This window comes from Thamnophis sirtalis, unplaced genomic scaffold (genome assembly GCF_051295495.1).
Source record: "Thamnophis sirtalis isolate CommonGarterSnake01/CBP01778 unplaced genomic scaffold, rThaSir2_p1.2 scaffold_2, whole genome shotgun sequence".
NCBI lineage: Eukaryota > Metazoa > Chordata > Lepidosauria > Squamata > Natricidae > Thamnophis > Thamnophis sirtalis.
Genome location: NW_028261382.1, coordinates 91,380,605 through 91,398,920, shown reverse-complemented (window position 1 = coordinate 91,398,920; position 18,316 = coordinate 91,380,605). Strand labels below are relative to the sequence as shown.

At 45.3% G+C, this 18,316-nt stretch overlaps 1 protein-coding gene across 1 annotated transcript in view; it reads left to right on the top strand.

Annotated features, from left to right (window-relative positions):
- The window catches only part of SNX19 (sorting nexin 19), a 50,489-nt gene extending 45,818 nt beyond the window's left edge, over nt 1–4,671 (top strand). The window contains exons 9-11 of the mRNA XM_087706367.1: nt 960–1,144; nt 3,121–3,208; nt 3,606–4,671. Coding sequence (XP_087562493.1) covers nt 960–1,144; nt 3,121–3,208; nt 3,606–3,741 — 409 coding nt within the window. The 3' untranslated portion in view covers nt 3,742–4,671. The remainder of the gene's footprint in view (nt 1–959; nt 1,145–3,120; nt 3,209–3,605) is intronic.
- Nucleotides 4,672–18,316: the final 13,645 nt, after the last annotated feature.

Here is an 18,316-nt window from a genome sequence, read left to right as displayed (position 1 = left end):
ATCATATGGTCTTTAATTGAATCTGTCTCCCCCCCCCCCATTAATTTTGTGTCAGCGTTCCAAATAATGCACACATAGAAATAGAAATAGCACTTAGACTTATATACTGCTTGCAGTCCTCTCTAAGCAGTTTACAGAGTCAGCCTCTTGCCCCCAACAATCTAGGTCCTCATTTTACCCACCTCAGAAGGATGGAAGGCTGAGTCCACCTTGAACCTGGTGAGATTTGAACTGCCAAATTGCAGGCAGACAGCCCTCAGCAGAAGTAGCCTGCAATACAGCACTCAAACCACTGCGCCACCATACCTCAGTGAAAAAAGCAGAACTCCGAGGCAGCTACATTCCTCAACGAACAATTTATTGGATACTTCATATTGGCACAACTGGTGAAAACCAACTCTGAAAGTTCCCGCGGTTTTCACCCAGTTAAAAAAATAAAAGTCCCCCATATTTTTCGGAGTATAAGACGCACCGGAGTATAAGACGCAGCAAGGTTCTGAAGAGGAAAATTAGGGCAGGTGGGCGGAGCTACCGGATCACCCAAACCGGCTGAATACCATCTCTCGTGTGTGTCTGTGTGTGTGAGTGTGTATGTCCCTGTCCCTATGTCCCTGTGTGTTCCAAGCAGCAGTAGTACCAAAGCAATTGTTCTATAGCAGGAATGGTGAACGTTTTCGGCACCGAGTGCTCAAACTGGAATGTGCGCATGCGCGCGCCGGAAACCCAAAGACCAGCTGGTTGGTGAGCATGCGTGCATGAAGACCAGCTGGCTGGCGCACATGTGCGTTCTGGGAACCCAAAGACGAGCTGGCGATGGCATGCGTGCCCACATAGAAGGCTCTGTGTGCCACCTCTGCCATGTGTGCGATAGGTTCGACATCACGGTTCTATAAGTGTGGGCTGATGTACCTGAAAGAAACATCAATTCCCTTCCCTTATCTTTTTTTTTTCCCCTACAGGTGGCTTGAAGTCCAAGTAGACAACTTGACCTGCACCCAGTACTGGGTGCAATATCTTCGGCTGCTCCAGGAATCCATTTGGCCTGGCGGAGTCTTGCCCGGGGTGCCCAAACCACTCAGGACAGAAGAGCAGAAGGCTCAGACCAAGGAACAGGCCCTGCAGATCCTCATGGCAATACTGCCTGGTGGGTGAAGCCCAGACCCTAATCCTAACCCAAAACCTCTTCAAGGTTTTCCTCCTCGTAGAGAGCCATGGGAATGGCCTGGAGGGACAGTCGTAAAGCCATTCCCTGGTCCCTGGGAAAGGTGATAACTTTAGGAAGAGACACAATCTGGCTTTTCCCTCAGTCATTGGGGAAGGGGAGGAAAATATAATCGGGCTTGCAAGATAAAATAAAAGATAATAGAGCTACTGCATGTGTCAGTGGAGATTCTCAGTCATCCAGGGAGGAGGAGGAGGAGAGGAGATGAAGAGAAAGGGGGAAGGAATATGTGGAGCTTGGGATCCTTGGTGCTGTCTGAGTTTGGTGGTTTTCTTGGAGACAGAGAGGTAACATCATCAATGCTAGAAAGTAGTGGGATTTGAGATGTGGAGAAGTGGGAGAAGCAGAAGGAAGAAGAAGAGGAGGAGGAGAGGAGGAAGATGAGAAGAAGAGGGGGAGGAAGAGAAAGAGGAGGAAGAAAAGGAGAAGAAAGAGGAGGAGGAAGAGGAGAAGAAGAAGCTGCTTTTGTTCTGATGAGTTCTATTGGATGTATTTTAAAAGTATTCATTAAAAGAGGAAGATTGTTATTGTTGCTGTTATTATTATTCTTGGACGAGAAGCAAAATGTATTCAAAGAAAAACTAGAAAGTCCAATTGCCTTTTGAAAAGGCACCATAATAGAGCTAGCACTGATGATGTCACCTAGTTGGGTCATAAAGCAGAAAACCACCAAGCTCAGAGAGCACCAAGGACCCCACTTTTCAGCCCTGAACCCCAGCTATTCTCTTCCGTCGGAGAGTATCTTAATACAGCTTAATTCTAGTCTTCTGGAGTCTCGTTCCTGATCCAGGCAATCTCCAAGGGCTAACACACCTTAACTTAGAAGGGAAGTGGAGCTGAACAAAATGATAGAAAACCACTCATGCGTTCACATGCAAAATTTGCTCCCAAATAGGCCTCTTTCTTGGCTGTTTCATCCCTATCTTCTTTTTTTTTAATTTAGCATGCTAATAATAATAATGAACCATAATCATGCCCATCAAATGAAGCTCTTGGTTTGAAAACTGTACACTCTGATACAGAAGGTGTCCTGTCAATTTCTGCATCTCCAAACATTTTTTATTTTAAAAAAAAACACATTTTATTTACTTGTATGTTGAAAAGACATACTGTTCACGGCACACCTTTAAAAAAAAAAATCACAAGAAAAATTACAAGAAACAAACATAAAACATCAAAGTTCCAAAACATTAAAAGGCCTGGTGAAAAATTATGTTTTGAATCTCTTCCTAAAACCCTAAATAAGCAAAGAACGGCTTGTTCCATAACACGGACTCTGTTCTGGAGAAAGCAGAATTAATCATCGATGTCAAAACAGGGATATTTTCCCTAAATATGTGTTGTCTATGGAGATTCTCAGCCATCCAGGTCATGGTTGTCCCAAAGGGTTCTACCACAAAAGGGCGAACGACAAAAGCGCGCCTGACAAAACCGCGGTGACAAAACCGCGAGTTCTAAAGCGCACCGACGAAAGAGCGCTGAAGCGCGCCGACAGAAGCACGCCGACAGAAGCGCGCTGTAACCCTAACCCTAAAACTAAACCTAAACCTAACCCTTACCTTAACTTAAATCGCGCTTCTGTCGGCGCGCTGTTGTCGGCGCGCTGTTGTCGGCGCGTTGATGACATCGCGGTTTTTTGACATAGTTGGCCTCTTCGACCCATCTTCCAAAACCAGCGGTCCCCTCTGTCCAGGATGTGGTGTTTGCTCTTCTTCAAAAGAGGGGCCTTTGTCTTTTAAATGCGGGTGGACTGCTGAATCTTGTCCTGATGGCTTTGTTCTCCTCTTGTCCGCAAAGTCCAGTTGCCTCTTGAAAAAGCCCCTTTGGGATGCCCTGTGTTGTACTGTACTGCTACCGTGTTTTTCTTGTGAATTCACACTAGTCTCTGATTCCCACAGACTCACTGCAAGAATTCCTAGGTGTCAACAAATGTCAACAAAGCTGGAGCCTCGTCTTAGAATCCATGCAGCATCCAAGCATCAACAGGTAACCTTCGCCGTACGATACCAAGATAGGGAAATGAATCAGTATTTACCCTGGGCAGAGAGGCATTGAATGAAATGCAAGTAGTCTTCAACTTAAGACCACAATTGGGGTCTAGAATTTTAATCAGTAAACCGTGCAGTTGCTAAGTGTGTGATTTTCCACCTTTTTACCAGAGTCATTAAACAAATTTGGCTTCTGTCATAGAATAGAGTAGAATAGAATAGAATAGAATAGAATAGAATAGAATATAGAATATGATAGAATAGAATGCAGAGTAGGATAGAATAGAACAGAATAGGATAAAGCACCAGGTTGCCGACCCCTGTACTAGAATGCTCATCTCCTCGGATATTGGAATCTGCTGTCCCATTGATTCAAACTCCGTCTTTCTTTTCAGGCACATAATTTACTCCCTCGTGGATATCCTGATGGAGTTTTTGATCCCCGATTCCCCGTTGGAGGCGCCCCAAACAACGCCGATAACGACTTCAGGCTATGGAGCCGCTGAGAGAGCTAACACTTCAACACGCTAGTTCCTACTGCGAGGCGAAGAGAAACCCATACACACCCCCTAGGCATGATCTCATATGATACTTTGCTGTTGGTCTGATCCAGAATCTGTTGACCAAGGACCAATAGATAGAATTCTGGTAGAGGCCAGCGATTCCTGCAGAGGATGTTCCAGAGCTGTTTCTGCACAATAAAATAGTATCAGTTCCAGAACCTGGAAGGGATTGCAAAGTATTTCAGGAATGAGACGAAACAACCTCTTAAATGTGAACAATCTGGAGAACAGGATGAGACTTTAGCTACATTCCCCGGATGGATGTAATTTTGCTTCCTGCATGTCTTGTTTTAATTTACAGGAAGTTTTCAAAGTACTTATATGGGCATTCCATGACATGACCTCTCTCTGGGTTTTTCCTTCCCAACCAAACCATTCCAATGAGCAAAACAAGCGGCAATTAATCCCCGTTTTTTGCTTTTCATTCTGCACATCAAGTCTTTGTCCTTGAAACTTAGCAGTATTCCTGGAATCTCAGAACTACCAAGTGTTAGAAGGTTTGATGGCGTTCCAAAATTGATGTCATTGGCTCAAGTCACTTGTGTCTGAAGAGATGACAGAACCCAGCTCAACCCTTTTGCTGCTCCTCAGCCGGCTTTGAAGAAGTTTATTGCTATTTGTTCACCCATCTAGGAAGCTGTTACTCCTTTAGCTCATTGGGATGGATGGCTTGCGTTCCTTTTACGATGGACTTGCTGCCAAGGCCAAACCAAATTGGATGAGTCTAGATCAGCCATATATCGATGCGCCCAACCAAGGGAGGTCTTCACGGATTCTTAAGTGTGGAGAATGGAGGAGAGCTTCCTTTGTTTGTCAGCCTACATTTAAGTGTGTTTGCATGGGAGCTCGAGTCCTTGAGTTGAATACGTGTCAGAATTAAAGTTGTCGTTTGGCTAAATCTTGAGCGAATTTTCTGTTGACGTGTTTGGAAAGATACAAAAACCACCCAGCGTTAATCTCTATGGAGATTCTCAGTTATCCAGGTCAGAGGTGCCCAATCCCTGGTCACACCCACTACTGGCCTCTTCGCAACTGGGCCATATGAATGGTGGGCCGGTGGGCGCATGTAGCTCAACTTGTGTGAGTGGCAAGACAGTGTTATGAGCAGGTCAACTTGCACAAGTGGAGCTGTGCACCCATGCCACGTGCCTGAGAACCCCGACGCTTGCACAAGTTGAGTTACGTGCGCACCCACTCGCGCAGCCCGGTTCCCCTCTCCCACCTACCTACCCACCCAAGTTGGGCCCATCAAGCCACAAAGGTTGGTACCACTGATCCAAGTCATGGTTGTATTGGATAACAGAATAGCAGAGTTGGAAGGGACCTTGTAGGTCATCTAGTCCAATCCAAGCAGGAGACCCTACATCAAGAACCGAGGTGGCGCGGTGGTTAAATGCAGCACTGCAGGCTACTCCAGCTGACTGTAGTTCTGCAGTTCGGCTATTCAAATCTCACCGGCTCAGGGTTGACTCAGCCTTCCATCCTTCCAAGGTGGGTAAAATGAGGACCCGGATTGTTGTTGGGGGCAATATGCTGACTCTGTAAACCGCTTAGAGAGGGCTGAAAGCCCTATGAAGCGGTATATAAGTCTTAACTGGATAAGGAAGGATAAGGATCATTTCTGACAGGTGGCAGTCCAGTCTCTTCTTGAAAGCCTCCAGGGATGAAGCTCCCACAACTTCCAAAGGCAACTTCTGTTCCATCGGTTGATTGTTCTCACTGTCAGAAAGTTCTTCCTTATTTCCAGGTTGAATCTCTCCTTGATCAGTTTCCATCCATTATTCCTTGTCTGGCCTTTGAGTGCCTTGGAAAATAAGTTGACCACCTCCTCTTTGTGGCAGCCCTTCAAATATTGGAACTTTAGAAGCTTCTTGGATGAAAAGCTTAATGTTTTCAAAGAAAAATGAAACAAAAGTCCAGTTGCCATTTGAAAAAGGTCCCTTCGGGATTTACCCAGAGTAGGGAAAACACTGAGGATTTTGAACTGTGGTGCTGGAGAAGACTCCTGTGAGTTTCTTGAACTGCAAAGCGATCAAACCGGTCAGTCCTAGAGGAGAGATCAATCCTGACTGCTCTTTAGAAGGCCAGATCCTGAAGAGGAAACTCAAATCCTTTGGCCACCTAATGAGAAGGAAGAAAGACTCCCTGGAGAAGAGCCTCATGCTGGGAAAGATTGAGGGCAAAAGAAGAAGGGGACGACAGAGAATGAGGTGGCTGGATGGAGTCACCGAAGCAGTCGGCGTGAACTTAAATGAGCTCCAGAGGATGACAGAGGACAGGAAGGCCTGGAAGGACGTTGTCCATGGGTCGTGATGGGTTGAACACGACTTTGCAACTAACAACAAAGGGAAAACGCCTGCCTGCCTTAAGGGCAAACCTTTGATAAATGACTTTTCAGTGCCTGCTGCGTTTAAAAGCTCCATTGCTGAGGAAGAAGAGTGTGAGTGATAGTGGACACCAGATGAAAAAGCCGAAGAAAATTTACCCTGGATTTCTCTGGTGAGCCTTATCAAAGCTCTTCCATCCTTGGTCTTGGGCAATTCCCTGCCCAGGAATGGACCTCATTCTGTCCCTCAACTGTAGGGTACGGAATCCAGGCTCCAGTCAATGAAAAAGCAGGATCAGACAAATACTATATAAGCAAAGAAGGAGTTTAGGTGGTGTACTAAAATGTCCTAGGCACAATTTAGGGGAACCCTCCCCCCTCTCCAAACTCACTTTATTGTAAAATGAGGGGAACGTGTACCCTACAAAGTGCTTGAGTCATATATAAATCCAGAGGATGATTCCAGATGCCATTCAAAATCCATTACCTACTGTGTATTTAAAGAGAATGTTTGCATTACTCACCAAGTGAAGAAAATGGGAATTCTTTCACTCCTACCCACCACAGGCTCGAAGGAGCCATTTCCTGAGTCAACAATTCTGCAATTAAGCACTCCCGTGGATTATGTAGCAATCCTGTACAGAGTAATCAGCGTCGGGGTCAAATGGGGAACTTTGCACGCAACAGTTGAGTAGATGCCATCGCTCTAGTTATAGGGCATTCTGGAGCTGCGGTTTTAATGTGATTTCCCAGGATCTCCGCTCCTGTGTTTCAATTATCTCCAGTGATGGAAATAGTTCCTTAAACTGTAGGTCTCCTGCTTCTATTGCCAATTGTCAATCCTTTGTGCTCTTGGGCTCCATACCTGGAACATTTCAGGTACAGCTGCAGTCAACGTGGACAAGATTGAGAGACGTTGTGTGATGTGGCTCTCCAGAAAAAAAAGGTTAGATTGGGTAAACAGGATTGTGTCCATCTACCTGGCGAGGTGGTACAGGCGTACATTTTATTTTCTTGGTCCTGCCTTCAAGGAATCAAAGGTGGTCTCTGTCCTGCTATCACAGCATCTCCTCTGGGTGGAAGTTAGAATTGGAATGACGGAGTAGAATGACATATTTAGTAGCTAGACAAGTTGGGTCTAGTAGTGAAGGCACCAGGTTGTAACCAGAAAACAGTTCTAGATCCACCTCGGGCATGAAAGCCAGGTGGGTGTTTGGGCCAATCACCAGGAGACAATGAGTTCTAGTTCCGCCTTGGCCATCAAACCTGGTTGGGTGACTGGGCTAGTCACTAGGAGTCGGTGAGTTCTAGTGCTACCTTAGATCAGGGGTGGGTTTCAGCCGGTGTTACTGCTGGTTCACTCATGCGTGCGGCTCGCTCACACCAGAGGTGGGTTCCTACCAGTTCGCAACAGTTCGGTAGAACCGGGTTGTCAAATCTTCCGAACCGGTTAGAAGAAGTTTCACCAGTGGACCCGGAAAGCAGGCCACACCTACAGAAGAGGTTCCAAAATTTTTTGAAACCCACCACTGACACACACACACAGACTCACACAGAGAGAGAAAGAAAAAGAAAGGAAGAAAGAAAGAGTGAGAGAGAGTTAAAAGGAAAAAAGGGACAGACAAAAGGAAGGAAAGAGAGAGAGAGAGTGAGAAAGCACATGGCCGGCAAGCCACTCCCACCAGGTCACATGGACGGCAAGCCACTCCCACAAAGGAGGCCACACCCACGGAGTAGGTTCGAAAAAGTTTTGAAACCCACCACTGGCTCACACGCATGCTGGATGCGCAGTTTAGTGGAAATCATTCTGCGCAGTTTGGGGGCGTGGTCCGCCTGGGTCATTGCCGGTTCTGTGACCCAGGCCACTACTGGTTTGAACCGGTAGGAACCCATCTCTGCCTTAGATATGAAAACCGCCTGGGTGATTGGGCCAGTCACTCATTCTCAGCCCAACCCACTTCACAGTGGAGGTGGAAGTATTAGGAGGATTAGATATGTTGCTGCCTTGAGTTGTTAATAAAAAATAATAAAGGTGGGACATAAATGAATAACAATTAAAAATACCTGCTAGTTAAAACGTTGAGAAGAGGATAATGTCCGAACAGTCACTCCCTGCGTTGTCTTGAGTGTTCACACATCTTGTGAAACTAAAACATAGGTCCTTTGTTTTCTGAGTTCACGGATGAGCCTAAATATTGTCATTTTTAAAACTACAAATAATGATTTAGCATTAAAAGATGAGCCCAGCCATCATGGTTAAAAACAAATTAAGGTTTCTCGTAATATCCAACCTTGAGCCTCGACCTTCATGCTGCTGAAGTTGAGAATTAACAGAGCAAATTTGGCCTCCAAGAAGTTCCTTTGTTTCTCTCCCCTCTGCAAAGCCGAGTATTTTTTTTTCAAAAGTTAAATATCAGTTGACCAAACAGAAAGTTTTCCTTCCTGTTCCCAAGGTTCTTGTGGATCAAATGGTCAAGAGGTGTACTCGGTGAATAATTTTGAAGAATTCGGAAGCAGCGGTGTTCAAAGTCCTTCAGAGTTTAAGATCTTTAAGACTCTTTGCAAAGCAAAGAAAAGACTTAGTGAAGTATACACTTTTTTTTTTTCAAGTGCTGAAAATACCTCCTGGACCTTTAGAGAGATCAGGAAGTATATCTATCTTAAACAAAGACCACAGAAGTGTGTTTGTGTATGGTTAAAAAGAAAAAGAAACATCGCTTTCTGAATACGAATTTTTTTTTCCCTCTGCAACATCACCGTCAATACAAGTTAGCATGTAGTTCTCACAACTCAATATTCCTTTATTTTGGAACATTTTAAAATTCTCTATTCACACTTTCCCTGGTTTACTTCTTTCATGTACTTGTTTAAATCTGGGAGAAAGACTTATTTCATCCAACTTATTTCATGAGACTCTGGAGAATGTGCGGAGAAGAGCAACCAAGATGATTAGGGGACTGGAGGCTACAACATACGATGAATGGTTACAGGAACTTGGCATGGCTACTCTAGTGAAGAGAAGGACCAGGGAGACATGATAGTAGCGTTTGAGGGGCTGCCACAGAGAGGAGGGGGGGGGGGTATTTTCCAAAACACCCCAAGGCCAGACAAGGAATAATGGATAGCAGTAGACTTATATACCGCTTCATAGGCCTTTCAGCCCTCTCTAAGCGGTTTACAGAGAGTCAGCATATTGCCCCCAACAATCTGGGTCCTCATTTTACCCACCTCGGAAGGATGGAAGGCTGAGTCAACCCTGAGCCGGTGAGATTTGAACCGCTGACCTGCTGATCTAGCAGTAGCCTGCAGTGCTGCATTTAATCACTGCGCACCTTGGATGGAAACTGACAAAGAGAGATTCAACCTAGAAATAAGGAGGAACTTTCTGACAGGGAGAACAATCAACCAATGGAACAGAAGTTGACTTTGGAAGTTGTGGGAGCTTCATCACTGGAAGCTTTCAAGAAGAGACTGGACAGTAATCTGTCAGAAATGATATAGTGTCTCCTGCTTGGGCAGGGGGCTGGATAAGATGACCACTTCCAACTCTGTTAATCTGTTAATTTTTTGTATTGACACTGAAGTCTTCTACAGCTGTTGCAGCCCTGACATTATGTTAGAGTTTCATAGCCAAAACCATCTAATATCTCTATTTCTGCTTTTAATTGTGGTTGTTAATTAACAGCCATATGATGGGGGGGGGTTTTCCCCCTTGGAAGAAATACGGAATAATTGTTGGAAACCCTCATTATGGAATTCTTAAGCCTTGAGCTGTTAAAAATCATGCACAAATGAACTATACCAGTGATGGTGTGCGTGCATACGCTTGTTTGGGACACAACCCGGAAGAGGAGCAGCCTAGGGGGCATGCGTGCAGCGGAAAATTAACTTCTGGTTTTCGGAGTGTGTTGAACTGTGGTGCTGGAGAAGATTCCTATGAGTTCCTTGGACTGCAAGGCGATCAACCGGTCAGTCCTAGAGGAGATCAACCCTGTCTGCTCTTTAGAAGGCCAGATCCTGAAGATGAAACTCAAATCCTTTGTCCACCAAATGGGAAGGAAGGACTCACTGGAGAAGAGCCTAATGCTAGGAACGATTGAGGGCAAAAGAAGAAGGGGATGACAGAGAACGAGTTGGCTGGATGGAGTCACTGAAGCAGTAGGCGTGAGCTTAAATGGACTCCAGAGGATGGTAGAGGACAGGAAGGCCTGGAGGGACGTTGCCCATGGGGTTGCGATGGGTCGGACATGACTTTGCAACTAACAACTATTACTACAGTATTGGATCTTCAAGCAGTCAGTGCTAAAGATGTGTCTTTTCTTGGCTATTCTCTATCTCATCGCTTAGCAAAATCATATTTGGAGAAAAGGTTGATTGATTCCAACTCTTGTTATTCTTTCTTTATTCACAACTTCTGGCCGATGAGCTTGCCTTCAAATTTAATATTTACAAGCCTACGTGACTTGTTGGTACACTGATGGTGCAGAATTTCATATTTACTTCCAGAAATGAGTCTCCAGCATCAGCCAGGACCTCTGAAGCATATTTCCCAAAACACAAAAGCAGATACGTTCTCAGAATGAAAGCAGATTTTAGATCGAGTTGGAAAACTTTGAAAGCGTTCACAACGGAAAGAATTAACTCACAGGCCAGCTACTCATAACACAGAAAAGAAAGAAGAGAAAGAAGGAGCCATGTGCTCAGCTCTGTGGCCTGCGTGCCCAGATGACGGCTATCAGGAATAGTGGTTAAAGCTAAAGGACTATTCTACATTGAACTGCACATTGTAGTTATCTAGTTTGGTAAGAAATACCATATTTTGTCCTTAGAATGTTCTTAGGGAAAAATGGCTCAAATCACAATACATTTTCAAACTTCGTGCTGGGAAGAAATCATTTCTCCATCCTGGTGAAAACTTTATTCAAATCTGAATTTTAAAAAAAATAGTTTAGCTATATTTGCAATTATTTTATATGTAGGAATATGTGTTACAGAAATAAGTCGTAGCTGTTCTGAACCAGGTTTCCCAAAAGCATGAAACAAACTCCTTGTCCCAACAAAAAAAACCTTTTATTAATTTACTGTGAATTCTGCTCATTCACATCCAGCAAAGTCTTTAAAGGGAGGATTTACGGTCACAGACCTTATCTTCAGCTGATATCTGCAAAACTTGGCAAGGAGTCTCGGAGAGTCACGAACCAATTAAGTAAACTAATTGTCTCCTGCAAACTCCACTCCCCTTTTGCTCCTCTTTTATTTCCTCTGGGAGGGCCCATTCATCGTCCACCTGTGGCCTTATTCCCAAGTTGACCCCTGCTCTTCAGCTGTTCCCTTCGTCTGGCAACTCTGTGCATGCGCACACTGGGAACAGGCTCCAGTTGTCCGTCTGCTTCACTGATGTCTGACTCTGAAGGCAGCTGAAAACTGGCATACGGCTCTGTCCTCCTCTCTGCCTCCGACACAGAGCCCTCATCAGAGCCTTCCCCAGACTCCAGGAGTGGCCCATCTTCCTCCCCAACCTCCTCACTGTCAGAATCTGATGCCAGCTCCACTGGCTGCTGACAGCCACAACAGTAGCTTGCTTTGGCTTTCAATTCTTGATTTATTTGGTCGAGACAAAGAATATTGGGTTCCACAGGATGGGAAACATAACATCACAACAGGAACTTCCAAAATTAGTGGATTCATTCAGCAGATGATCAAGTGGGACTGATTTTGTTCATGGTATAATTCAGAAGGATGCTTTGTTGTGATATTCAAACCCTGCCAAGGAACTCTACAAAGAAGTTTAAAATCCTTTCCAATCCCTGTAAGTGGCCTTAGGGTTGCACTTATTCTTGACCTGTTTGTCTGAATCCCATCCTAAGATTCATGACATGAGGCTCCCTTCGATTTCCAGAAGGCCAAGGTGAAGATAACGCAGAAGGCAGCCAAAGGGATGGACACCTTTTCTGCACCTCGGGCCGTAGAAACAAAGGTTTTGCCGTGACGGATTTCGACAATACCCAAGGCCTTCTTTTTCCCCTCCCTGTGTGGGCTTCAATCATCCACGCGCCCCCCTCTCTTCTGCTCATTCACATGTTCACATTATGAGGGGGTGGGATATTTATAATGAAAAACCAGCCAAGCACAAAAGCCAGCTAGGTGTTCTTTCTCCAGGAGAGATAATCGAAGGGGTAGACTTCCCTCTGTCAGGTCTAGGGGTCCTGTGTGAGAAAACTGGGATATTATAGAGAGAGTAGGGGAGTCCGCCTTAATAACCTTAATCTGGGGGAAAAAAAGAATTAACTATTAAGGCCCCACTGAGGGACTGTTTTCATAGATACAGCAGGTTGCCTTCAGCCCTGTGGCTGGATGGAGTACCAGTCTCCGCAGCAACCACCGAACTTAAGTCTTTAATGTGTTTTGAGGCTCACTGTCTAATCTGAAATGCAAAATGTCACCATAAGTCGCTACGGCCTACCTAGAAAACACATAACCAGCGTGTATCTTCTGGTTGCTGGGGTACAGGGGCCTCCAAATTCTCCACAGGGAGAAGTTTGGGTTGCGACAAGGGCCCCCTCTCTCTTGTTCCCGTTCCCATTGTTCCCCTCTTCTGGTTAAAAGACCTAATATTATGTCTTTAATTCTAATCCTTGAACGGGAGGGGGGGGAGCAGGGCCTAGAGGGATCGGTGGGGGAGACCCCCACTTGGTGGGGAAAGGCCTTAGTTTAATGGTGTGTAAAAAGAGAAAGCAGCAGAGGGTGATTGGAAATGTCAACTTTTCTGAGAAAGAAAAGGAAGTCTCCTTGAAGTCAAGGTTGATTCCTGATGACTTCATGACGAAGTCCATGAAGTTTTCTTGGCCGCAAGATGGAAGTGGTTTGTCCTCTTTACCGTCTTCTGGGACCGTTCAATTTTCCAGTCTAGCCTACAGCTTTGGAATCTCTCGTTCAAGAAATAATCAGGCTCAATCCTGCCTAATTTCAAGCCAAGGCTGCCACAATATTTAATTGTGCTCATTTGTTAGCCTAGCAGGGAGGGAGTTCTCCCTTCACCCCAATTATCATTTTGAGGTGGCTCATGATTTCAATCTGGATCAAAATGATCTGTGAAAGAGATTCAGCGTCCTGACATTGGTTTGATTATCCAGATGGATCTGTAAAAGGATGGCTTTTAGAAAGTAAGCTTAGAATAACTGAGTTGGAAGGGACCTTGGAGGTCTTCTAGTCCAACCCCCTGCTTAGGCAGGAAACCCTACAACATTTCAGACAAAGTTTTCTTAAAAACTTCAAGTGTTGGAGCATTCACAACATCTGGAGGCACGTTCTTCCACTGATTAATTGTTCTGTCAGGAAATTTCTCCTTAGTTCTAAGTTGCTTCTCTCCTTGATTAGTTTCCACCCATTGCTTCTTGTCCTGCCTTCAGGTGCTTTGGAGAATAGTTTGACTCCCTCTTCTTTGTGGCACAGGCACAAAAGATTTTGTACAGGCGCAAAAGATTTCTGGATAGCCCAGTGAACACAATTACTCAAATTATGAATGCCAAATATTGATCCAATTCCAAAAGTCGATTTGAGTCATGCCTTGGATGAAATTGCTGTGGAATCAAATCTCCGAGCAGCCTAAACATGACGTTTCTCCACCAAGACCTCGGGACTTCTCCAGCGTTTCAAGAAGTAAAACTTTGTTGTGTCTTACTGCAAAATGTGAAGCTGACTCACAATGGCAGGAAGCACCTTGAATGGGACTTAATTAAGGTTTGCTAAAAGAAGAATAGTGTCATTAGTTAACAATCACCTCTTTCCAATATGGAAGCTTTGAATCAGCAGTGTCCAACCTTGGCAATTTGGCCAGCTGGGGAATTCTAGGAGTTGAAGTCCAGAGATCTTAAAGTTGGACACTTTTGCTTTAAATCAAAGAAAGGAATCAGAGTGTTCACGTTATTTGAGTACTGCTCAAATTAGCATCCCAATTAGGTCTGAGATCTATGTCAGGCCTGGAAGCCATCTTCTGCCTTGGGCCTTCAGACCTGCCACATTTAATGCTGTGGGAAATTGGGAGGGGAGATTTTATGAAGTGGGCGAGATATAGTCAAAATAACATTCCTTTCTCAGAAAGTCAAGGCCACCTTGCCTTGCTCCTGGAGTGGCGTGACTGGGAGGCATCTCCAGTTTTCGACGGTGCCTGATTGGACCATGGGATGGACATGTGGGTCCTGGGCAGGGACTTGAACTTTCACTTGGATGGGGAAAACCTGGAAACTTTCAGATTCGGGTCATCAGGCCATCCATGCCCTCGCCTCGTGGCCACGGCACCAGCACATCACTCCATTGCTCCATTGCAGCCATGCGCAAGTAGAAAAAGTAGGCTGGCAGTCACATGGGCTCCTGCAGCACATGGCTGCTGGTGTTGTCACCATGAGGCAGGTGTTGGGATGTGGGGGTCCTGGGGTAAGCTGGCGCGGGGCACATGGGGCAGCTCCACCATCACCCCACCTCACCGCCATGGCACCATGAGCAAGCAGATGGAATGGGCAGTCAGTTGGCTGCGCAGGCTCTGAAGTAGGACTTATTTGAGGGGTAGGGCTTATATTAAAAGGTAAATGTTCCCCTTGCACATCTGTGCTAGTCGTTCCTGACTTTAGGGGGTGGTGCTCATCTCTGTTTCAAAGCCGAAGAGCCAGCGCTGTCCGAAGACGTCTCCGTGGTCATGTGGCCGGCAAGTCTAAATGCTGAAGGCGCACGGAACGCTGTTACCTTCCCACCAAAGGTGGTGCCCATTTTTCTACTTTCACCTTTACATGCTTCCGAATTGCTAGGTTGGCCAAAGCTGGGACAAGTAACGGGAGCTCACTCCGCTACAGGGAGTTTATATTAGGTGCGCACATAGAAACATGCTAGTGTTTATTTTCAGAGTAGGTCTTATTTTCGGGGAAACAGTATTATCCATCTACTTTTTTTGCAGATGCCGAGTTCTTCGGGACTTTTATCCCCCCCCCTTTGCTGGCAGGGGAGACAGGAACAAGTGGCCGACACGTTCAGATGGTATGACATTACTGTTTTCATCTCAAAGGGATATCAAAAGAAGGGCCTTTTGATTTAAAATCCTGTCTGAGCAATTTGTGCTTTATTATTTGGGCTTTTTTTTTTCATCAGATGCCAGAGGATTAATTATCTTGCTCAATTGCAAGAGAGTTTTGTGCCATCTTAAAGATGATCTGATTAATTCTGGCATACACTTTCATGCTTGATAGCTCACCCATCAGATGAACAAAATGCTAGTGCCAGCTGGTCAGATCTTACCTACATACACAATTAATTATAAGGGATACACACACATAATCACACACACTCCCAAAAGACAGGAGAGAGAAAGAAAGAGAGAAAGAAAGAGGGAAGGAGGGAAAGAGAGAAGAAGGGAAGAGGAGGAGGACAGTGGGAGAAGGAGGCAGAGGGAGAGAAAGAGAGATGTAGGGAAGGAGGGAAAGAGGGGAGAGGGAGGAGGAGGACAGAGGGAGGGAGGGAGAGGAAAAGAAAGAGAGAAAGACAGGGAAGGACAGAGAGAGGAGGAGGAGGGAGAGAAAGAGGAAGGGAGGAGGAGGACAGTGGGAGAGGGAGAGAAAGAGCGAGACAGAGAGAAGAAGGGAAAGGGGGAGAGGGACAGAGTGAGAGGGAGGGAGAGAAAAAGAAAGAAAGAGGGAAGGACAAAGAGGGGGAGGGGGAGAAGGAGGGAGAGAAAGAGAGAAGGAAGGAAAGAGAGGAAGGGAGGAGGAGGACAGTGAGAGAGGGAGGCAGTGGGAGAGAAAGAGAGAGGGGGGGAAGGAAGGAAAGGGGGAGAGGGTGGAGGACAGAGAGAGGGAGGGAGAGGGAGGGAGAGGAAAAGAAAGAAAGAGAGAAGGACAGAGAGAGCAGGGGGAGGGAGGGGAAGGACAGAGGGAGTAGAAGGGAGAGGAGGAGGAGAGAGAGAAAAAAGACAGGGAAGGAGGGAAAGAGAGCGGGGGGAGAGGGAGGAGGAGGATAGAGGGAGAGGAAGGGAGAGGAAGAGAAAGAGAGAAAGACAGAGGGAAGGAGGGAAAGAATGGGAGAGGGAAGGAGAGGAAGAGAGAGAAAGACAGAGGGAAAGACAGAGAGAGGGGGAGGTGAGAGGAGGACAGAGAGAGTGGAAGGGAGAGGAAGAGAGAGAGAGAGAGACCACTTTAAAGCTATTCCTAAATAATTTCAACACTTTGATCATGTTGGATTTATTTGCTTAATCCCTGGAAATGTTTTGTAAATATTTTTCAACTGGAAGAACATTTTAGCAATTTCCCTGGACCAAGACGAGCAAAAAGCAACTAGGAAAAAAAAATCACGTGGAAGGATGAAAGAAAGGGAACCAGTAAATCTAAGATAAAATCCTGGTTTACGGGATCATGTGTCATACGTAATATTAATCCACCAGGAGTGTGTTGTGATTTGGGTTTAATATGCTGTACAGAATCCTTGTGGGCTACAAACCATGCTCCTGGCTTAGCATGATGCCCAAATCCCCACTAATGGTACTTATGGTCAACAATGTGATAATTCCACCAGGGTCAAGCGTATTTCCTGGATCTTGAAAAAGGCACCGCTAATTTTGTTCTAAAGTATTTTGAAAGCAGGCAGGAGGAGGAGGAGGAGGGATATTTTGGAAAAATAATCAAACTTGCAAATGAAGCAAGACAAATAAAGCTGTAATCAGCTATAGAGAGAAAGATCACTTGATTCTCCATCTGTTATTCTCTTGAGCAATACCTGGTACCAAATAAACTAACCAGAAGTGGACCAAAGAGAGGAAAAAGCCTTCCTTTTATGGTAAATGATCTCTAAAATGATAAATAAACCTCTCTTCATTCAGGGAAACAAGTTATCAGAGGACATTCCTGTTTCCGCAATTCCTTGCAATAGGAACCATGCCTTTAAAAATGGAGCGGGCTCACAAAATTATATATGATTTGTTAATTTAAAACATTCCATCTTCCATTAAACAGTGTGTCATCTGGGTACAAACATCTCCACACAATAACAATCAAAATTCACGGTATTCATTACATTGATACTGATTCTCTAAACTTACAATAATAGTAATAAGCATAATAAACCTATTCATTTCTCCCTCTTAACATATCTTCTAATAAGAATATAATGATAATATTAAACACAATAGCCTTATCGGACATATTAGTAAAAATCATCATGTTGTTTACATCTTTGTCTTCGGGTCTCTTGTGCATTGCCGGGGAGCAGGGACACATGGTGCTCGCATTGCGTTTTGGGGGTTCAGCTGCGCACTTTGGCACTCGACACCAAAAAGGTTAACCATCACTGTCATATAGTATTCAGTTTGTTCTTTCTTCTGTATAGCCAACGTTAATCTATTCATTTCTGCACAGTCTTAATATTTTCCTAACTTGTTTCCCCGAAAATAAGACAGGGTCTTATTTTATTTTGCTCCCCCGCTGAAATAAGTACTTGGCCTTATTTTCGGGGAGGTGTTATTTTTGAGTTGGTGAGCGTGCTAGTCGTTACTTTTAAAGCCCTACATGGTATCGGACCTGGGTACTTGAGAGACCGCCTCCTGCCAATTACCTCCCTACGACCAATTAGATCCCACAGATTAGGTCTCCTCCGGTTTGCATCAGCTAGCCAATGTCGACTGTTGACCCCCCGGGGGAGGGCCTTCTCTGTGGCTGCTCCGGCCCTCTGGAATGATCTCCCCGTGGAGATTCGTACCCTCACCACCCTTCAGGCTTTCCGCAAAGCCGTCAAGACCTGGCTGTTTCGGCAGGCCTGGGGCTGTTGAGTTCCCAGCCCCACTCGAATTGTTACGACTGTTGAGGAGCTTTTAATCTGTTTCTTGTATTTTGTTTTTTGTCTCGTTTGTTTTCTTTGTATTGCAATAGCAATAGCAATAGCAATAGCAGTAGACTTATATACCACTTCATAGGCCTTTCAGGCCTCTCTAAGCGGTTTACAGAGAGTCAGCATATTGCCCCCAACAATCTGGGTCCTCATTTTACCCACCTCGGAAGGATGGAAGGCTGAGTCAACCCTGAGCCGGTGAGATTTGAACCGCTGACCTGCTGATCTAGCAGTAGCCTGCAGTGCTGCATTTAACCACTGCGCCACCTTGGCTCACTGCGCCACTTGCCCCCCTTCCCTATTGGTTTGTTAGCCGCCCTGAGTCCCTCTGGGAATAGGGTGGCATACAAGTTTA